Raw genomic sequence first — 23615 nt, forward strand, 5'->3', positions numbered from 1 at the left:
TAACGAGAACAAAAACAGAAAAGTGCTAACAGTATGGAGTATTTATTTCGATTTGAGTATTCAGTAGTAACTTGACGCCGAGTCACACATACATAGAGACACGCAGGCACACGCACTCATGTATGTGTGCGTGTATGTCGATATTTGTATGTGTGTGTATGTGAGTGTGTAACAATCACTGCCATTTTATTGAAACTTCAGTTGGCATCCATCGATTCTGTGTGGATAGGCAGTTTTTTGTTTGGTTACTTTGTGAAAGGCCCTCAGGGTGTCGAAGGCATAAGATCCCTATAATTTGTGATATCTTCATCTTTTTCACTGCCACTATCGGTTTAGTTATTGTTTTAACGGTTTAACGGCAACTTAAAATTGGCTATGGTTGCATTTTGATTCGATTCGGTTTTATTCTCTTTCTCTCTCTCTCTCTCACACTTACTCATTAACGGTTTGCTGTTGCTAATTTTTGTATTGCTCGTAGTTTGCATGGCAAATTGTCATAAGAATCGTAAATTGTTTAGAAGTAGAAGTTACAGTAGATAATTGAAGATTATGGAGAAAAATATGTGTACTGTTATGTATTGTTCGTTAGTTAGAAATTCGGTAAGCTTACGTTTCACATGTGATTTATTGACTTCCCATATGTATGCGGTATTATGTTCTATCCTACAATTTTCATATAAGAGTTAAAATCATTATGGAATTTTCTTTTTGTTGCTTTTGTTCGTATGACATTAATAATTGATATATCATAGTTTTTTAGTTTTGTATTTCTGGCTATGTGAATGCGTTCCACTAGTGTGCTCTTGTATACTTTCCATGCATTTCGCGTTGTTTCCACTTAATATTGTACATACATACATTTTTGCTATTTATTTATTAACATATACTACATATGTACTTGGCTTGTAGATAACTGTACGAGTATGTAAATTATTGTATTTACATTTAGACATACAAATATTATGTACAATGCATACATACATACATTATACACTGATTTATGGAGGATTTGGTATGCGTGTTGCTTCAAACAAGCGTTCAATCCATGCCAGGTTTCAGAAAACCATGAGACCATTGTTTGTGCGAAGGACAAACAAGGATGTAAATGAAAGTAAAATTTATTAAATCGTTGGAACTAAGAAAAGAAATATCAGCTCAGATTGTTTTCGGTTCAAGCATTAAAACTGAGCAAAAATTAGGTTTACTTAAATTAGCAAGCCGAATTTGGATTTAGTTTTTCAATTAATTTTTTATAAATCTCATATATTTCAAATAAAACTGAAACATACATACATCTGCACATATGACGATAAATTATAACGCTTAAAAAATTTTTAGCATTCTAAAAAATTGAAAATTTCTAAATTTTTTTAATTAGTTCACACTGTTGATAATTCACGAAGTTTTTATATACATACATATGTATATTAATTAGGGTAATGATTATTTTAACTACGAAATTTTTAAAATCTATGTTCTCAATACCGATTTGAGATTTGAAAATGCAGTTTTTAATTTAATTGCAGAATCGGAATTAAAAAATTAAAACTTAATGTTTAGAATTTGAAAATTTAATTTTCAATTCCGAATCAGAACTGAAAATTGAAAAATATTTTTTAATCCAAATTTTTTTGTCAAAGTATTTCAAAATGTGGGGTTTTAATATTAAAATTTCATTTTTAATTGCAATATCGGAATTAAAAATTGAAATATTTAAACTTTCAAACCAATATTAGAATTAACAAGTAAGGAAGGGCTAAGTTCGGGTGTCACCGAACATTTTATACTCTCGCATGGTAAAGTGATAATCGAGATTTCATAATACGTCATTTACATATTTTTTAAATACCGTATTTTTGTAAAGTTTTATTCCGCTATCATCATTGGTTCCTAATGTTTATACTCGTATTATACAAAGAAGGCATCAGATGGAATTCAAAATAGCTTTATATTGGAAGAAGGCGTGGTTGTGAACCGATTTCAGCCATATTTCGTACATGTCATCAGGGTGTTAAGAAAACATTATATACCGAATTTCATTGAAATCGGTCTAGTAGCTCCTGAGATATGGTTCTTGGTCCATAAGTGGGCGGCGCCACGCCCATTTTCAATTTTTAAAAAAAGCCTGGGTGCAGCTTCCTTCTGCCACTTCTTCCGTAAAATTTAGTGTTTCTGACGTTTTTTGTTAGTCGGTTAACGCACTTTTAGTGATTTTGAACATAACCTTTGTATGGGAGGTGGGCGTGGTTATTATCCGATTTCTTCCATTTTTGAACTGTATATGGAAATACCTGAAGAAAACGACTCTGTAGAGTTTGGTTGACATATCTATAATAGTTTCCGAGATAATTACTTCCAAATATGTCCCTCCCTAATGCGATCCTTTGTGCCAAATTTCACTTTAATATCTTTATTTATGGCTTAGTTATGACACTTTATAAGTTTTCGGTTTCCGCCATTTTGTGGGCGTGGCAGTGGGCCGATTTTGCCCATCTTCGAACTTAACCTTCTTATGGAGCCAAGGAATACGTGTACCAAGTTTCATCATGATATCTCAATTTTTACTCAAGTTACAGCTTGCACGGACGGACGGACGGACGGACAGACAGACATCCGGATTTCGACTCTACTCGTCGCCCTGATCACTTTGGTATATATAACCCTATATCTGACTCTTTTAGTTTTAGGACTTACAAACAACCGTTATGTGAACAAAACTATAATACTCTCCTTAGCAACTTTGTTGCGAGAGTATAAAAATCGATAAAATGTAAATCGTTTGAATGTATAAGCTTGCCGACCACTGCTCCAGATTATTGAAAATCGTAGCACATGAAAATATATAAATTCAAAAATAATTTTTAATTCTTAATTATAAACTTGGGATTAACATTAGTTTTTACTTTTAATTTTTTCAATTCAGTATTTGTGACAAAAATTTGTTTTTATTTTTTCAACTTGTCATTTGGAATTACAAATCTGAAAATTATTATTACTTAATATTTTAGGGATTATAAAATAAAAAAAAATAAATAATGTAAATGTTAATTAAATTTTTTTTCGTTGCATTATTTGCAAACCTAATATTAAGGTTAACAAATTACTGAAAAATATTAATTTTTAAGGATAGCAACTCTTGGTATAGGTCTGCCAGTAAAATTTCATTAAGTAAAATTGTGTAAGAAAAAACTTGTTCAGTTTTTTATGGTAATAAAATTTATATGGAAGCTATATTAAGCTCTTTGTATTTCGAAACTCTTCTTGAAAACTAGTTTTCAAAAAATAATGTTGGTTTTTTTAACTTTCTTAAATGATGAGAATTCACAACATTTTCTCATGATTGTTTGTTCTTTTCTTTCACCTGAGAAAAATCCATTGCTTTCGGTACATTAAAAATGCAAAAAATAAAACACAAAGTGTAATAATTTGATAATTTTGAATTACGAAAGGAAATTAATGATAAATGTTTACGTATTTAAGAAAACAACAACTGTTTGAAAAATTATCGATTTCGAATATTGAAATTAAATATATTTGAAACTTATTTTTTTTTGTAATTTTTTAAAATTATGAATGTTTTTTAATTAAAACCGTGATTTCAGAATGTGGGTTTCGGAATTTGAAGAAACTGAACTATATATGTCATAAAAATATTAGTGAAAATTTACATATACATAGATATTTCAATCAAAGTGGGAGAAAATGTAAAATTTCTCGAGTGGAAACATTATGAAATCAATAAATTAAGCATTAATTGTTTTCAAATCGCCAGAACACCAGAAATAAATTACAACTCACGCGTGCCACGCCAAATTTTTCCTGATTGCCTCAATTTAGATAGTATGTAACGCAGTAAAACAACCTGATTAAGTGTAGAAAATGTCAATTGTTTCGAAACTACCTAAAAGTATGCAAGCGAATTTTCAACTTTCTCACATTTTGCTATAATTTAATTCATTAATTTAATTATCAAGTGTGTGTATTTGTTTTCCAATATTAATAGTTTATTTAAATAAATTTCATAGCAATAAACATAAATAATAATAACATATTCACTAATATTGGACTTTCATTGTGTTTTTGTTGTTTTTCTTTTTCATATACTTGCGTATATATGTATGTTTATATTATTAAATAATTATTTATATGTAATTTTAATTAATATAAATAAAGTATATAGCTTATATGGTAAACTATACGAGTATGTGTAGCTGTCGGTATGCCAATCGGTATGCGAATTTCGTCAGCAGTCGGTTTGGAGCTATTGGTGTCTGTGTTGCCAACTGTGCTTGTTAAACTAAAGAATTTCTACACAGGCAGTCAATCGAAAATTTCATTTATACTTAAAAAAATTAAAAACTTAAAAAGAAAAAAAAAAACAACAAAAAAATATTACTTCCTCAACCGCAGCGCACTTTCGGGCGTTTAAATTTAGGCAGGCGTTACCCATGCGGGCGGCAGTTATTCTAAATATAGTCTATCACTTTTTGTTTTCGAAACTATGAAACATTTTTAGAATTCGCATACATTTATAATAATGAATAAAACTTTCAAAGTTTACTTTTTTCGTTTCCCATTTGCCAGATGTGTAAAATTCTTAATAATAATATATTTTAGTTAGAAAACAATCTATAAGCTAGTAATTTTCTTTTGAATAGAATTTATTGTTCTCAACGCGTTTACTGTACATTTATTAAAGCTTTCGTACAACTTACAAACCGTTACACAGGCAACGCCTACGCATTACTTATGAAGCCTACGCATGCACCCTGTATTGCGCTGTAGTTTTGGTGGAGAATTTTTTTTAGCATTTTCCTCGTTTAGTTCATTGGTTTTTAATTGAAAGTTTCGATTTTGATTTGTTTGTATCTGTTGTAGAAAATTGTGAATGTGTGTGTGTAAGAGTAGTAGTCAGCCGATTCACATACGTACGTTTATGCTCTATGAATTTAGATTTATGTATTACAGGTTTTTGCTTCGTTTTAAGTTTAATTTAGTACACGTTTTCGTCTTTCATTATTTACTAGGTGTTTACACAGCTCCTTCTTCTTCTTCTTTTATGTTAGTCTACCTTTAGGATTATTATTATTATTATTATTATTATGTATAGTAAAATTGTTTACATACTATAAAATTATTATTACTTTATCGTGTAATTATATTTATATATATATATATATGTATATACATATATAAATGAATATACATATATTGTTTAAAAAGACACTGACTGTTTGACTGACTGCTGCGGTTGAATTGGCGTCGTTCAAATTTCGTTTCAGTGCATGCGCACTCGGTAGTCTTCGTCTATTGGATGCGTTCGGGAAATCTGCGTTTAGTACCACTTCAAGAACTTTAAATTCAAGCAATTTTAATTCAGTTTTGTTTATTTTTTAAGGACATGCTGCGTGAAAACTTAAATTTTACTTTGGAATTTAACAAAATTTTTTATAATAAACATAAAAATAATTAATTTTAATTCATTTATATAAAAATAAAACAAAAACACAAAAAACAGTTAAAAAAAAAAATAAATATTTTTTTAATTTTGAAAATCATAGGCACGAATTTTTAATTATTAATTTATCCCCCATACACACTCCCCTCGTTCAAGCGCGCACTGCCAATTTGCAACTCAAGTCAGTCAGTCTCTTTTTATGTGTGTCATTTTCACTTTTTGTTTTTGTTTTTAGCTATGGTTTCGTGTTTTTACCTTGTATTCGTTTTTGCTTGTATGTATGTATGTATTTAATTTTATATTTTTGCATCTTTCAGCAATGGCACGACATATTTCAGTATACGATGTACTCCATTTCGAATTCTTCACCGTTATGCTTGTGGAAGATTCTTAGTTTGTATGATGCAATGCTTTTGAATTGGTTATTGGCTGTTGAAGTTTGTCTTTTTGTGTTCTTTTTTCTCGAAAATTTCCTCCTTGTATATGTATGCCAAAATTGTGTATGTGATTGTTTTCGATTTGCTTTGTTTAATTTTTGTAAAATGGCCCGGAAAATATTTTTCAAAATTTCGCTTTCCTGTCTTATTGCAGCTATCTTTCTTCATCTTGTTGTTGCCTTTCTTTCTTATTTGCTGCTACTGTATGTATATTACTCTGCCTTATGTCTTTGTTTTTCACTAATACGCTCATTTATGTTTAAATTATTGTTTATCTACGCATATGTTTTACTAGGTTAGGGTACTTTTTTTAGCTTAAACTTAGTTTTAGGTTTTGGTATAGCGTCATCGTTTTCATATATCCCTCCAGTTCAGCAGCTTGCAGCGTTGGTCCTCATGCTTGCACTGAATTTGTGGTTTTGCTGTTGTTGTGGATAGTGTCTTGCATTCAGCGCAGTGTCTAGCGTGGCCGGTTGCCTTTGTAGTTGGGATTGGGATGACGTCCTTGCGTGTGCCGTGGAGCAGCTGAAATGTTTTTTATTAGGTTTTAAACAAATTTCGGGTCTTAAAGAAATTATTCGTTTACCTGGTATCATCATGGTTGGATACATGCCAGCTACGGGCGCCATTGCAGGCCGCAACTCGGTCGAGGGCGATCGGCGACTGTTCGGTAGGGCAACTGAGGGCTGAAAGTAGGATAAAAATAGTGATATAGTGAGGAGTTTCCATGAAATAACTTCGTTTTCAACGCTTCGGTTGTATGACAGTTAATACCTAAAACTCTACGTGAACTAGCAAATAAAGGTAGGCAGACTGACAGAGGGACTTTCAAAATAGGAGATTTGCTATTCGAGACGGACGAGGGCACTCAGAGCAACACTATCTCCAGTGGAGTACCGCAAGGCTTGGTTTTAGGCCCGCTGCTATGAAACCTGATCTACGACGGGGTTTTAAGAATACCGCAACCAAAAAATGTGAAAACAATCGCATATGCGGATGACCTCATAGTGGTAGCTGTAGCTAAACATCTGGATGACCTCCGGATCAAAGTGGTTTGTGCCGATGGTTTGCTACCATGAGTCTAGAGCTGGCTGAGTAGAAAACAGTAGTCCTGCTCATAAGCTCCAGGAAAATTAAGCAGAAAATATCGCTGACCATAGGAGAATGTGAGATTACTTCACGTAAAGCAAATAAAATATATAATGCGTTATCTAGAATGATGGCAAATAAAGGCTAGATGCGTTCCAGCCGACGATGTTTAATAGCTAAGGTAATAAGTTCAGTTATCCTGTATGCGGCTCCAGTATGGATACAGGCGCTAGAAATAAAATCATATGCTAGACTAATTAACACAGTGCATAGGCTTTCAGCAATACGCGTGATAAGTACTTTCCGAACTATTCAGAGACGTCTACCACAGCAAAAAGAGAGGAGAGAATTAAAAGCATTGCCATGTGGCAGCAAAGGTGGCAGACTGCAAAGGACGGTGGACCTACCGACTGATTTCGGACATACATTCGTGGATAGGTAGACAACATGGGCACCTGGATTTCCACCTTACCCAAATACTCAGTGGACATGGTTGTTCCAGAAGCTACCTATTCAAATGTCGTCATGACACTTGTCCATACTGTTCGACGTGTACAGAGTGTATAGAAGACTCTGAACACGTGATCTTTTATTACCCTCGGTTTTCAGGTATAAGGGAAAAGCTGAAAACCACCCTTGGAGGTAGTATCGCGGTGGAAAATTTTACAGCACTTTTGTGCGAGTCCTCTGTAAAGTGGAAAGCTGTCAGCGGAGCGGCAAACCTAATTATGACAAGATTGAGACATTTAGAAAAGATTACGCGTCAGTCAGTCCGTACAATAGAGGAGACTTAAATGTCTTCTTCTCTCCCATGAAGTAATACTTTGTCCAGTGGTTCCGTGGGAGAGACATGGGATGGGAGTAGCTTAGGTTTAGTGGATTATAGTCCCGCACTCCGGCTTTCGATGCTTCCTCCTACTATAAAAAAAAGACTGACAGACGGACATGCTTAATATTCAGCTTGTCACTCTGATGTTTTTTACGTGGTATTTAAGACATTTAAATGAGGTTCAAAGTAATATAACCTTTCCATACACACAACTAAGCTGGTCATTTAAAATATATCCTAACCTTATGAACATATAAATTGGCTGTCTCCTCGTAAACTACTAACTAACGGATGCACAGAATTGGCACCGTATGTATGTCTCCGTATTAACTTACATGCGCATAATAGGTTTGACCGTATTTGATGTAGACACCCGATGCACCCGGTTGATAAGCGCTCAATAGCGGCTGGTGATGCGCGACAGTCGCCGCCACGGCGGCAGCAGCCGCATTCGCCACCTCCGCCGCTGCAGCACCACCTAACACCGCGGCTGTCGTGGCTTGTTGAGTGCCCGCGAGACCGGCTGCCGTGCCGCCAGCAGCAGCGGCGGCCGCCACCATACCGCCGTGTTGCAGTTGTGGTGGAATGTGTGCGCCACGCGCTGGTGTAATGTACAATGGTGTGCCGGTTGCGGTTGCAACTGTCTGATGATCACCACCACCGACCATACCGCTGTTGGCTATGCCGATGCCAGTGTTTATGTAGCCGCTCGCTGCTGTGGCGGCATAGCAATTGGGTGTGTTGGCCCCACCACCGCCACTCGAACCGACTATACTATTCGGCGATGTATTGTTGCTATTGTCGTTGCTGCTGGAGTTGCCAGTGCCTGGCGAGTTACGTTGTGAAGCGCTGCGCCTGTATTCATAGGACATACCACCACCGCTACCTTTCTGACGGAACGTGGCTGCGCCTGCATTCAAGCGTATTGGTGGCTTGGCATCAGATGGCGAGTTACTGTGGTGTACGTGGTAGCCGCTGTTGTTGTTGCTGTTTACGGCAGACATGCTTGGTCCGCTGCCGTAACTGGGTGGACCGCTGAGCAATGGCGTTTGTGGCTTATCACCGCCGCCACCCCGCTTATTCATGCCATGCGGACGTGAGCCTTGGTAGCCGCTATTTGGTGAGGCACGCGTATCGTTATTGCCGCCCAGTAGAGGCGGTTTGCCATTGGCGGTGCCATTGTAGGACGTTGAGTTCTGGCGACTCAATGAATTGCTTGGATACGCTGGCGGTTTTTTGCTGCCACTCATATTTGAATTGTTGTTGCGCTTTTCGTGTTGCACATATGAGTGGCCATGTGGACTGCTCATAAGCGTTGTACCACCATCTGCTCCACCGCTGACCGTGTAGTACTGCGGTGTGGAACTGCCACTGTAGCCACCGTTGTTGTTACCGCCATTTGAGTTCATAATGGGCGGTGTGGAGAAGAGTGGCGGATTGCGCTGTGCAGTTTGAGTAGGTACAGAATGTGGAGTGCTAGGCGCGGACTGTGAAGCGCTACCGCCGCCACTGTAGGCGGGCGTCACGTTGTTTGAACTGTTTGCACCGGTTGCTGTTGGATGCGAGATGGCCGTCAGTGTGCTGGGGTCGACAATCGGTATGGCAGCTGGTCCAGGCGTGTGTACGGTGGAGCTGCCGTGCGTGGGATGTGCGGCAGCTGTAATGGGCGGGTGATGAGCATAGAATGGGGTGATCACAGCATTTGTTTGTTGTGCATGAGCTGCTGCGCCAGCCATGCTAGCTGCAGCTATTTGTGGCGCAGCCGTTGGCGGAACGCCAGGTGCGTGTACTGATGGTGTGCCGGCCGCAACACCTGCAGCGGCAGCGGCGGCGGCAGCAGCAGTGGCAGGCGCATAGGGAAAGATATTCGCATGCAATAGGGCCGCATGTTGGGGCAGCGTATACATGGCTGTGGCTGGAGCCGCTCCATTGCCAACGTTGAGATCGGTTGTTGTATTCACTGCTGCTGCTGCTGCTGCTGCCGCTGCGGCTGCTGCACTACCTGGTGCCGGCGCCAGCGTGAGTGTGGGCATTGCGTGTCCCAATTGATATGTGGTAGTTGCACTGCCGTTGCTTGGAATGGCGGCCGTTACCAGCTGATGACCGCTGCTCTGATGATTGGTGTAATGTGAAGATGTCGGCCGCTTTACACGCCCCGTACCGAAATACGTTGTACCGCTGTGTGTTTGATAGCTGTTCGTAGCCGCCGTGGTGTTAACAACGTGATGGCCACTAACACCAACATTGCTACCGCCACTGCCTAAAGCTCCAACGGTGGCGTTCGACGACGGTCCAGCCGCCGCCGTGGCTGCTACAAGGCCATTCGCGATGTTGATACCGCTAGTAATGTGTGGTCCTGCCACGGGTTGGGCGGTTGCAGTTGTAGGTGGTTGTGACTGTGGTGGTGCTGGTAGGAGTGGCGTTGCTGCGACAGCGTTCGTGAGCGCTTGCTGTGGCACGTAGTATGTCATCGGTTGACCCCAGTAGCCTGGAAGTAAATTTATAAATAAGTATTTTCTGATATTACGAAAAAGCTTTTGCTTATATTTCGTATAAAAATTAACAGCTTTGCTTTGCATGTACTGTTAGTTTTATATTCACATAACCCCTTCTATTCGACTCCATCTTCATCAATATTTATCAACACTTACTATTATAGGCATATGGATGTCCGATTGGATAGGTGGTCATCGGTATCTGTTGCAGTTGACCATTCGCTGGTGCTGCTGCAGCGACTGTAGCTGCGCCCGTTACAAATTGATCACTCGAATAAATCAATTGACTCGGATAGATGGGCGTACCATTGGCCGTGGCGAATTGTGCGGTTGGATAAGCGGCTGCGACGGGTACCATTGTAGCTGTACTGCCTGCTGCCGCTGCAGCCGGATATATGGCCTGTGCTCCAGCTGGTATGAGACCGGTGGCATCGGTGCGCGGTTGATTCGGATCAAATACAGGCATAAAATAGCTCTGCACTTCGCCCTCCTGTAAAACAGACAACGAATTGAATTGACATTTCAACTGTTTCTGTGGGGCGTGGCTTACAACTGGCGGTGGATAGGCATAGACCATGCCTTGTGGAATGGCATAAACGCTACCATCAGGCTGTGGAGTTTTAAATCAACGTAAATATAATCAGTTTTAAAGTTACAGTTAAACTAGAAAATTCGCGCTTACCCCTTGCTGATATGTCGTGGTGCAGTACGGCGTACCACTCGGTGTGGTGGTGGTGTGAAAGACTGTAGAACCATCGGGTGCCTGGTAGCTTTGCGTGTATGTCCACGTTGTGGGCTTGGATTCTTCGGAAGCGCGATTTTTTGCTTGCGTCGACTCGCTGGTACTGAAGGGTGTTGAGCGCGCCGATTGTGGCGTCTCGCGTTGCACCTGCACATTGACACTACTTGTTGGCGTTTGACTGGGTGGTGGTGGTTGTGCTGGTGGCTGTGTTACCGTTGTCGGCTGCTGTTCACGAACACTTGGCGCATCCAAAGTTGTTGCATTCTGTGGTGTGGAGATAAAGTAACATATTTTATGGGCAATTTTAGCAATATATTGCATTGGCCTACCTCACGCTTCGGCAGCTCATCCTTTTCCGCTGGTATATTCGGACTGGTGGCTTGATTTTTGAACTTTTGTACCTCGATTCGGTCATAACTTTTGGTGGAAGTTGTGGTGGTGATGCTCAAACAACCCGTGGCCGAGTTGTTGTCGCATTCATCAGCACCCGATTGCGTGGATGCTTCTGAAAAGTACGGAAAACATTTAATTTTTTTTTCAACGCATCATCAACACGCTTACCTTCGGTGGCGTTGATCGCCATATCCAAGTCAATGCCGTCGCAGTTGACGTCGCCGCACATGGATACCGTTTGTGTGGAGGATTCAGCCACAGACTCTGCCAGCGGTACGGTGGCGGCGTTTTCATTGCAGGCGACGCTCTTGCAATGCGTCTGCGTTTGGGGTGTTGGCGTAGCTGCTGGCGATTCTGCTGGCGAAGGCGTGGACATTTGTTGTGTGCTTTTATTCTTCTTTGTGGTGCTATCCTGCACTTGTTGATGTTGTTGTTGTGACAACTGTTGTGGCGATTGTTGTTGTGCATAATTGGCGGTGTTGTTGCCCTGATTTGGATGGTATGTGCCCTGTTGGTTGGGTGGCAGATTGGACGGGTCAAAGTGATAAATTGAACTAAAAAAGAATATTAAATATAGGTTAGGTACGGTTAAAGAGGTTATGTACATACTTGTAAAAAGCGTAAGAAGCAGTGTAAATGTTTTTGAAAACTTATATTTTAACAAGGAGAATTCTTTTATGAATTTATTGCATGGCTTAGATTTAGATTCCATTTTTGTTACTATTGCACACACATATAAACAAATACATATATATTGACAAAGACGAGAAGTTGTAGCGGTGCTTGCGAGGCAACTAACACAAATAAATACAGTTATGAATACAAATATGACATAAAATTAAAATGTATTTACATTCAGAGAACTTAATTACACAATTCTTTAGCTTCATTTCAATAAAATATATATTTATTACATTTTTCTTGTGAACAAAAGTTAAGCTGTAAAATACATTTTAATTTTTTTCTCAATAGGAATGTGTGTGCTTGTTCGATGATGCCTCCAATTTTTGAAATCTTTTTTAAACATATACACAAGAAACTGCCTTATATAAGCCAAATATTTACAAAAAATGCTTTAAAACTTAATTAATATAGTTTAATGTAAGTAAAATATTTTTTATTTTATAAATTTGCATTATTATTTATAACAATGAAATTAACAAAAAAAAAATATGCTGCAGTCTGTCTGAAGCGTTGCCGAGTGCTTGCACAGTTAGGATGGTTTTGATGCGTTGGTGTTGACTCTGAGATTAATTTTTGATTACTGTTATTATTGGCAGATAATTTACGAAAACAATTTCAGCATATCAAGTGTAGCTAAGAGTTTATGCAAATTAATTTCGGCAGAGCAGAAATGAGTTTTAATATAGAGTTTGCAAAATGTTTGGAAGCGGTGTGGCATGTGTGGATGATAAGCTTCATAGGCCATGAAAAAAGTAAATAAAAATTCACAACACGAATACAGAGTAGTCTCGAAATTCACAAAGAGCACAAAGTTCGTCCATCAATCAGACGTAAATCAAACAATAACACTGTGTAGCTATCGGCTAGGTATTGGACCAAACCATTTCTTCGAGAGATTCAATCATAAGTTAACAGAAAATTTCTTTGTTTTTCGAAGTTATTCTCCAAAGTATTTGATCTCGAAGTAATATATGGGTTCACTTTTCTATCACTTCTTATTTCAATGAGATCTGGATATTCGAAAATATAAAACTTTATATTTCGAAATTACTTTTTTCTTTATTACTCACTCACTTTCTCGAAAAACTGGTTTGGCGCGATACCCAGAAAATGTCGTTTTGCAGTGTAGTGTTATACTGTATAAACACAACGACAAAATCTGAGAAAACACTTTGATCAATGAATACGAATGAATGTGATTTTCAAAAAAGTGTCAGGTCAAGAAATACCATTTCAGCAAAATATCTTATTTGCAGAATATCAGTTACTTATTTTATATATACATATTGTGATCAAATTGAAAGGTATACATACTTCGCGTGTTTTTCGAATCGGTAAATTTTTTTTCCTGTAAGCTGGTAGTACTGTAAGTGACATCTGTGCTAAATTTCGTCAAAATATTTATTAGCATTTGTGATACGCGTCGTTTTGTGAGGCTCTAAAAGTGAATTCTTCGATTTTTACTGAAATCTCTGAATTTATTGAACCAAAAAGTGCGTTAATGCACCATCTCATACTGCGTTTGTTATTCGTGATCATTTCACCACATTTTCAACTAATATCGTGTCGCAACCACCGCATTCGCCTAATTTACCTCTGTGTAAATTCTGGCTTTACAGCAAATTCACATGACCACTCCGAGGACACCGTTTTGACTCAACTGAGGATATAAAAGCTGAATCGAAGAAGGTTCTGATGGCCATCATGACGAAGGATTTTTCCAAGTGCTATGATGACTGGAAAATTCGTTGGCATAAGTGTATTGCAGCGGGAGGGGATTACTTTGAAGGAGATGAAATGGACAAAATTCACGACTCAATTTGATCACAGAGTATAAGTATATGAAAACAGTTTGTTTATTGCCCTAGGCAAAGTCGAAAGTCGAAAACACAAAGAACGAGTTTATAGAAAAATTTTTCCAAAGTTACTTAAAAATATTTGTTGTTTTAGCAACCGAAATTAAACTCGACTATTATAAGTTTGGGTTATTTTATCTGTGTTATTTTTATTATGTAGGTATTTATTATTCCCTTTTCACGCTTCTTTCATTAGATACAGTCAAACGCTTGCTTATTCCACATAAAACTCATAACGTTCTTATATGGACCTATCCCTTTTTCGATATGTTGAAAATTAGAAAGATGTGCATATGTTTATTTACACAATGAGTATGAATTGCCTTAATTTAGAGCTTTGAAAAATTCCGTTATAAATGTAGCGTGCGCATAAGCTGAGAACATTTTGCAAACTTTACATATTCAACAGAAAGCTGACGCACAATCACAGAAGATTTGAAATGCTTTCTTCTTTATTCTTTCTTTAATTGACTTTCGAGTTCGAAATTAAGAGTGTAACACCAAATTAGAATATTATTTTTAACAGAAAATTTGAAAATGAAAACTCGCTGGCTACATTTTCACCCATATTTACCATATGATCAAATTTGACACGGATAAAAAAAAAAAAAATTAAGTATAATAATACAAATCTTTATTATCGTTTTGGCTGGACGATGACTTTCGTTTCGTATTTGGCCAAAAAGTCGGCCGTAACCATGCTAGAATGTGACGGCGCGCTTTATAGTGGTGAAAAATTTAGTATAGTAATGAGTTTAGTACTTAATACCCAAACACTGTGTTGGTTGAAGCTGATCGCCTTCAAAATGAGCTTATTTTGAGCTAGCAAAAGCCTTGCTTAATTCAATTTCAGATACACTTCTTAAAAGCTGTTGGACATTTTCTACGTCATATTCATAAATACACGTCTTATCACCAGGAATGATTTTTACTGCGAACTCCATGATTTTCAAGCACTATTTCTTTAATATTTTCAAAGTATCGCCATTAAATTAAAAAAACTGGATGTCGCAAATTTAGTGTGTTGGCTGACTACGACATTTCGTATGATTCCAATGGCCAAATGTACATACATACATATTTTTGATTATTCAAGATAGACAACAAACTTACATAACCAACATAACCTAAAATTCATTAAATTTTTTCATGTGATTTAAAAAAGATAACAAATATATTGATTTCTTTAAGTAAATTAAGAGAGTCCAATTAAAGACTCTTTTGCTCTAACTAAAAGCACAATGTAAACAGGGATGTAGCTAGCGGTACATATACAAGCTGGTGCAATTCGGCACTCAACTATGAGTTTATTTTCGACTGTGATTGTGCGCCCGCGAACATTCCTTCTTGCACAGGAAGGTTAATAATTAAAAAAAAGAATTAAAAACTTCAAATCTTGTTTTGCTTTGTAAATTACCCGTCTTGGTTAACAAAAGGTTGCAATGTTTGCGGATTGATTAGCACGCTGCCCTTGGGCACACTTGAAATGTCGGTGACGGCCCACACCAGACCGCGCCTGGGTAGCGGCATGCCGTCCTCCAGGGATGGCGTCGGCGTTGGCGCCAACGCAGCGTCAGCGCAATGCGCCGGCATAACGCCAGCACTGCACAATAGCGTCGGCTGCAGATGCAGGTGTGGCGGCATATGGTGAACTGGTGATTGCAGATGACACACGGTCATTCTGTCCGTTGTCAATATGTACGGCTCCGTCGCGGCTTGATCCTCACTACAATAACCATTTGGTGAAGGTGTTACCGAATCGGAATACAACGATTGTGTTTGAGTTTTATAACTAAGTTTGTTGTTGTGGCAGTTGTTGGTATAGTTGCAATATATCATATAATATAATACAATAATAATAGTGGTAATAATAATAATCATATAATAATAATTTCAGTACTATAAAGTATGGAGCTCAGAAGCTTTTCAATTTGAGCTTTTACTATTAGCGAAACTTTAACTCCATACGGCGCGTGTATTAAACTTACCCGCTGCTGGATGGTGACAAACGCCATGGCGTGTTTGTGCTGCCAGCCGAATCCTGCTTCGAGAAACAACGGGCGCCACCGCCGCCATTTTTGGCCGAGTTCGCCGAGTCACCGCGCATCATGGGTGGGCCACCACCTTGTGTCGAGCCACCACCGTAATTATTGTAATTGTGTGATTTGGGAACTGCGCCGCCACCGGAACGACCATCACGTGATTCGTTTGACTGCCAAGAAATCAAAGAAATGTTAGTTGAAAGTAATGCCTTGGTCGAAATGTTGCTTTATTTTACATTTTGCATCTTCATCATTTTGCCATTGGGGCGTGGACGATGTTGTTGCTGCTGCTGCTGCTGTTGTTGTTCCACTGACTGCGTCCAGCTGACATTCATGTAGCCATCGTCCATGCCGTCGCCGTTGTCATTTTGGCTGCGATTGAAAATACGACTGCGCGCGCGCTCATAATCCTCCTCGCGCTCTTCGAAGCTCTTGGCTTTGCGGTCAAGCATGCTGCCGCGATCCGGACACAAGTAGCTACTCTGACGCGCCTCATCGAAACTGTGCGTATCGCGCTTCAGTATTGACTTGCGTGAGTCGTCGCGATGATCGCGCACCAGCGACTTGAAGCGTATCTGCAAGTGAGTGGAATTAATGAGAATAACGGAATATAACGGTATTGTTTGCTAGACTTACCTCTGGTATGCGCGTGTTCTTCGTAGCTGCCACAATAACGCACTGTTGCGTTTCGGTGTCGACATTGTGTTCCATGCCGAAGAAGGCCGCTGTGCGATGTATCAACATGCGATTGTATGATGAAGCCGGTGGGAAGCGCAACTCACCGCGACTGAGTAGAGAAATCAAAATTGCATTTAAATGTATAAGAAGTGATTTGGTTAACTCACCTTTTTTCCAACACGAATTCGGTTAGATCCTTTTCCACTTTCAGGAGGAAATGCCGATCCTTTGGATGCTTATTGAGCGTCTCTTTGAAGAAACTGAACAAATCGGTGCCGCCATGATCTGTGAATTGCTCGCTCGAGTTCTCTGAGTTGTTGAAAACTAAAAATTATGAATAGATTAAATTGATTAAATACATTCCCATTACGCACCTCTTGATATGAATCCCGATGTATTGTTGCTAATCGAGTTGCCACCGTCTACGCTGCCCGACGAGGAGCCACCAATATTCTTCAAACGCGGCTTATTGCCTTTCGAATTGGAATTGGTGCGGTGTTTCTTGCCGCCTCCTCCACCGCTGCCACCGCCACCCTGTCGCTCATAATGTTGCTGTTGCTGTTGTTGCGCATCGTCATCGTGCATATTCGACATGCTGCTATTCTGGCTGTCATTGCGTGGGCAACGATTTTCCTTGTCGTAGGCGATCTGGTGATGCGACTGCTGTGGGCTGTCGTTGGCGTTCAGCTGATAGTTCATGCCGGAATTGTGTAGCGTTGCGCCAGCTCCGCCGCCACCACCGCTGCCACCGCCACGCGCCGCGCTCTCGCCAACGCTCAGCGCCTGATGAAGTGCGTTGCTTGCATTGTATTGCTGATGTTTGTTGTTGCTATTGTTATTATTATTTGTGGCTGCACTCTTGGTTGAATCATAGTTGGTCGCGCCACCGCCACACCCACCGCCGCCGCCATTGCTGTTTGCAATTTTTCTTCCATTATTGTTGTTATATTCCAGTTTGTTGTTGCCATCGGTTACACCGTTGCTATTATTGCTATTGTTGTTGCTGTTGTTATTATTGCTGTTTCTTTGGCCAGCGCCTCCACCGCCGAGACCACCTTTAGTCGACTTCGGCGGTGTCAGTTTGGGGAACTCAGCTTCATTGCAGAGCGCAACGTTCGGTTGTTGTTGTTGCTGTTGCTGTTGCTGCTGACTATGCTGGCTGGTCACTATGACGGCAGGCGCTTCGATGATCGGTGAATTGCCACGCGCCACATTTGATTGTGCATGCAATTTGTTGCTGTTGTTGTTGTTGTTATTATTATTGCTGCCATTGCTATTATTACAGTGTGCATTCTCATTGCCATCCATATGCTGTTGCTGCTGCGCTTGATGATGATGCTGCTGCTGGTAATTGTTAGAGGATTGACCGTTCGGTGACACCTGTCCGTGCTCGGCACGAGGTGTTGGAGTGCGCGGTGGCGATGTGGCCTCACGCATGGCGTGGCTGCGCGTCAAATGCTTACCCTTCATGTTACCCTGTAACAAGTAAAAAAAAATAGTTACAGTTAGGGTTAAATATAAATTTTTTTGAGGTTAGAGTCAGAAAAGGAACATTCAGAGAATTGGCAAATCTATTTTTAGGGTGGATATCTTAAATTTCAAAATCTGGAAATAAATATGGCTCGTGCCCATTAAAAAAGCTTTAACACATTTAAGGCTCGGTAAAGCCTGCACCCTCGGTAGAAGCGGCTGTAAATGAAAAAATTGGTTGACAATCATCATAAATTTAGTAAGTACTAATAATTATCATCTGATTAAAATTGACCCGGTCTGGTTTATTTAGCCTAGGTTGGTGAATTGATCGTGGGAAGTTTGAACTTCATGGGAAAAAAATAATCAACGAGTTTGGTTAAAATTCCCAATGAAATCACGGAATTGCGGAAAATGCTACAGAAGTCTTTGGGAGTCTAATTTATGGTGAACACAAGTACTTGAATGGCGCACAGCATTTAGTGCAGGTTGTGAAGTTTTCGAAAATTTGTCTAATGCAAATCGTTCATCCACTCACATCTGGTAATGACGATAACAGTTAAAGAAAAAATGCTAAAAATTGGTTTGATATCACAGAGATATTAGGGGATGTTAACATATCTTATGGATCAATGCATTCTGTTTAATGTTTTGGGTATGAAGCTGAAGATACTATATTCGTCGAACGCATTATTGCCGGTGACAAGACGTGGGTTTATGAATATAATGGCGAAACTGTTTACCGAATGGCGTCAAAAAAAGAGCCAAAACCGAAAAAAACAAATTCGGTGAAGGCCATTCCATCCGAGGCTTATACAAGTTATAGAGAGCACCTTATGCTTGGATTGCGTCAGGTACTCATATTAAAATTGATAATAAAGATTTGCTAAAAGGCATGCAAATATGTGTCCGGGTCAAATTTGATCATCCTCGGTTATCCAACTGAAAATAATCAAAATACTAAGGGTTTCTTCTGTCCATCTGATGAGAAAAAATCTTCAGTACCGAAGCATTACTGGACATACATATATATTTTTACCAATGCCGAACTATCTCTCGCACTATCTCCCTACTGCCTAATGTTGGAAACCTTTGTAGCAAATCTCATATAAAATCGCGATAAAACCAGCTAAGGGCTCATAAAAGTAATATTGTGGTAAGAAGATTTTAATTCAAGTGGTTCAAATATTTTTCGCTGGGGAGATGAGACACACGCACACACTCTAAGTTACAATATGACCTTGATAAAGCAAAGCACTAGCAAATTGAAAGCCAAATGACTCCACACAGCGAAAATCAAAAACAAGCTTCACGCGCTCCCGAAGGCCTTTTTATATTAATTCGCAAAAAAAACAACAACCAAAATCATGCAGCGGGTTTTATTATGCATGGGTAGGAGGCCTGCGTGTAAATATATGTATATGTACATACACCAACCTATAGATATGTATTGTATGTAGTAATAATTATGTGAGTTGCGGGTAGCAGCACATTAACCCATTTCCGTCCCAAGCCATGACTAGCCTGACCGTCTGCCCTTCTGGCTGCGACGACTACTCGCCAGGCGACCTGTTTACGCGTGGGCAGCACGGTGTTTTAATATGTGCAAATGTTTACGCGAAATTCCTGGAAATCTGTGGTGTCGTGCACTGGGACACATTTGCTTGCTGACGTCAAATGACTTTTGACATTATAAATGCCGCATTTCACCATTGTGCAGCAAAGCACGCACGCACATACAAATATATATGCAAATTTGCATATGTATTAGCAGTACAATTACATAGTTTGGTTGCTGATGTTTATATCGTTTAGTTACTCATGAGTATTAATAATATTTAGTGATGACATCATGAACCGCCATTAGTTGACTAAGCCAACCTTTTGAAATTAAACTTCGATTTTCGACCATTTTATGATAGTTTGCCATATCAAGTGAAAACATTGGATTTTATAGGGAATTATGGGAATTAAAGTCAGCCGAGAATTTACTTTCGGTATGTGAACAAATAGGATAATTAAACTTAAATTTTGCCTACACTTAGGCGCAAAGTCATCTTATATGCTTAAGCTCACATATTACTTTGAGCGGTTAAAATATCGAATCGAGTTGTCGAATATTTATGAAAACTATGTAAAATTTATAAAATAAAACTGATTACATGGACGCAGAAGTCTTTTGGCTGACGAAATATCTCCCCACAAACTTATTTGTGCAGAGAGTTTTAGAATACTGTAAAAGTGTTTGGTATTTCTTTCAGCTCGTCACGGTCTCCGACTCTTTTCTAGGTGTTACAAACTGACGTTGAGCAATGCCAAAAGGTCTGTTAGGATCGGGAAGGACCTCTTCGAGTCGTTCGATACCTAACGAAGTTTCAGACAAGGGGACTCCCTATCGTACGACTTCTTCAATCTGCGGCTGGAGAAAATAATTTAAGCTGCAGAATTTAATCGAGCAGGTACAATATTCAGTAGGAATGAATAACTGCTGTCGTTGCTGGCGATTCTGCTTTCTCCCGACTGGATAAGGACGGGTCCGGTAGTGAATGAGGGCAAGACGAAATATCTCCTGTCACCAACCAAACAGTCGTCACACTCGCGACTTGGCTCCTACGCCACTGTTGACAGTCATAACTTCGAAGTTGTACATAATTTCGTCTATCTTGGAACTAGTATTAACTCTACCAACTATAGTATATGTCAGCCTCGAAATCCAACGCAGAATAACTCTTGCCAACAGGTGCTCCTTCAGACTGAATAGGCAATTGAGAAGTAAAGTCTTCTCTCGACGAACAAAGACCAAACTCCAAGTGACTCATTATTCCCGTCCTGCTATATGGTGCACAGGCATGGATGATGACGACATCTGATGAGTCGACGTTACGAGGTCTACGCAAGATTTTTGGTCCTTTGAGTACAATCGGTAGTCCCCTGACTCAATAGTCGTCCATAATGCTAGTTAATACAATTGGCGGTTTAACCAGTATTTCTCGGGATTTATAGTACATTGAATTATTTTCGTGAACTGCCTCGTTCAAGGTTAAAAAAACAAGAAAGAATATTACGGTGCTTTATTTGATCGATAGGGTGTCTAGACCAGTGTTTGACCAAAGACTTCTGAACTCCGTATGTTTGGCTAATATCTAAACTTTTGCTCAATTTAACTGCCGTACATTTCTTTAACGTTTTTCCTCGATTCCCTGGTCTTCAAAAAAAAACAAATTAAGATTTCCTATTCTAATTCCAAAATATTTATTCTCCCTCCAAAAAAAAAGCCTTAAAATTGGACAAAGAAATAAATTTGCACTAAATAGAATGTTCGATTAGCCAGCAATCATATGATGGTTCGAGTAACTCTTTAACATTTGCGTGTGATTTGGCGTTTCAAATGTTAAGTACATATATTAGCCACAATAATTCAGTTGGCTTTGAACTTGAACCATCACCAAATAACACGAGCTCAACTGTTCTATTGCACCTGTGCCCTTTGGCGGAATTTCGCCAAGGCGTTCAAGTGGGCGTGTAAGGTGTAGACTTAATGTGCCAAACAATAGGTGGCATAGCACACTCACATATTCGTTAAACCAAACACACCACACACATACATACCTAAACTTTTGTATACAAATGCGGCAGTTGGAACCTCAATCGGGTCTTAGGCACTTGAGTATGCATGCGCACATGTGTGTGTGTGTTTGATTTCTGCAATCAACAAACATGCAATAAACCACTCAAATACACCTCAAGCCAAGTGATTGTTGTTGTTGTTTGCGTGCCCCTTACTGATGTGGAACATGCATGTCGTACTGTTCGGTTCGATTTCCTTTGCTCTTCTTTTGTATTTTTCACACTTTAATTGTATTTTGCATGCGCCTAGGCACCTGTGTATATACATATATGTATATATGTTTTATATACCAATGCTCATATACTATATGCTCGAGTGCTGCTCAAGTAATGACGTACATAGGCGCGCCAATGTAATGCTTTTAGTTGTATTCGCTGAGAATCTGACACTTTTTGAGTGTTGTTGACAAATATTATTTACTCAGCAAGTATCGAGGCAATCGTTCCCTCGGTTATTAATGCGAAATAGGTGAATAATATTTATCTGAATTGAAGGACCAGAGGCAGGACTTATAGTACTTATACTCAAACATACATATAAATGCATGACAGGTAAATTTTTTTAATTTTTAACATAACTTCAAATTAATTATAAATTTTTCGCGACAATATTTGCATCTAGGATGTCAGTCAAAATGGTTGAGGGCTTAAAAACTATTCATAGAATTTAAATGCAAATATTGAAATCAGAATTTTGAAAGTATTTTTTATTTAGAAGTAGAGGACCCGTCCACGCTTCACTGTGGCTGACGCATAGATAATACGAGTACTACTGCTACTATCTATGTGATTTCTAATGGTTGGATTATAACTATTATTGCGTTAGTTTAAAAAAAATTGATCATAAAACATTTCGTGTGTTAATAAAGCATTGCTTTTTGTGGGAAAATACTGTTGAATTTGGTTTCAGGGAAATCCATCGTTGAAAAGATATTTGCTAAGCTGAAAACAGGCGAAATGAGCACCCAGGACAATGATGCTCTAAAGAGGCGAAAGCTCTGTGCAAAGTGGGTGCCTTGCAAGTTCATAATTCAAAAAAACATCGCATAAGTTATTCTGAGAAGTGTTTGAGTGCTCTTTAATCGTAATAAAACAGAATTCTTGCGTCGGTGTGTGACAATAGAAACATAGCTCCATCATTTCCCACTGGAGTCCAATCGACAGTCATTCTAGTCGACTGCACATACTGAAGCGGTTCCCAGGCGTGGAAAGACGAAAAAGTCGGCTGGAAAGGTTATGACATCAGCCTTTTGGGATTTACGTGGTATAATACATACTCAACGACTAATTACTGAGACAGTTATAATCTTTTTCGCTGCGTATTTGGTTGCAGTTCTTTTCTACTATTCCAAATACTAAGCAATTGTATTATGTTTGAAGAAGAATCTGTTTAAATTTGTATGCGTATATTCAAATGATTCCTAAAAATATGAATTTTGAACAGATGCTTATTATTTGGAATATAATTTTTGTATTTATGAGTTGTATTAAATTTTGACACAAAAAGATAAAAAGTATCCTATGTCCTTACCCTGGATGCAAGCTACCTCCCTACCAAATTTCAGCCAAATCGGTTCAGCCATTCTTGAGTTATAAATGGTGTAACTAACACAACTTTCTTTTATATATGTATGTATATAGATTAAAAGCATTTTTCATAACACACTGTCTTGGCAATCGGCTGAGTCTTTTGGGCGAAAAATAGTAAGACTTTTTAAGTTTTTTTTTTTCTTATCAACATTAACTGATGATCAAGACGTCGTTAAAATAAAGGAATTGGTTCAGAATCGGTTGATTGAGATCTTACTGGCATCG

The 23615-nt window shown here is 38.8% G+C and overlaps 1 protein-coding gene across 13 annotated transcripts in view; it reads right to left on the reverse strand.

Annotated features, from left to right (window-relative positions):
* Positions 1-6189: 6189 nt before the first annotated feature.
* LOC120776357 (protein encore) overlaps positions 6190-23615 on the reverse strand; it is a 60831-nt gene continuing 43405 nt past the window's right edge. For 9 of the 13 annotated variants that reach the window (XM_040106922.1, XM_040106924.1, XM_040106921.1 and 6 more), the window contains 13 exons: positions 17078-18179; positions 16871-17027; positions 16662-16812; positions 16262-16600; positions 15972-16195; positions 15401-15775; positions 11612-11997; positions 11380-11555; positions 10991-11314; positions 10465-10918; positions 8149-10301; positions 6482-6581; positions 6190-6420 (listed from right to left, as the gene is read on the reverse strand). In XM_040106922.1, the coding sequence (XP_039962856.1) occupies positions 6356-6420; positions 6482-6581; positions 8149-10301; positions 10465-10918; positions 10991-11314; positions 11380-11555; positions 11612-11997; positions 15401-15775; positions 15972-16195; positions 16262-16600; positions 16662-16812; positions 16871-17027; positions 17078-18179 (6006 nt within the window). In that variant the 3' untranslated portion in view covers positions 6190-6355. The remainder of the gene's footprint in view (positions 6421-6481; positions 6582-8148; positions 10302-10464; positions 10919-10990; positions 11315-11379; positions 11556-11611; positions 11998-15400; positions 15776-15971; positions 16196-16261; positions 16601-16661; positions 16813-16870; positions 17028-17077; positions 18180-23615) is intronic. The other 4 variants (XM_040106926.1, XM_040106925.1, XM_040106928.1 and 1 more) reach the window with 4 other exon arrangements.

This window comes from Bactrocera tryoni, chromosome 5, assembly GCF_016617805.1.
Source record: "Bactrocera tryoni isolate S06 chromosome 5, CSIRO_BtryS06_freeze2, whole genome shotgun sequence".
Classification (NCBI taxonomy): Eukaryota; Metazoa; Arthropoda; class Insecta; order Diptera; family Tephritidae; genus Bactrocera; species Bactrocera tryoni.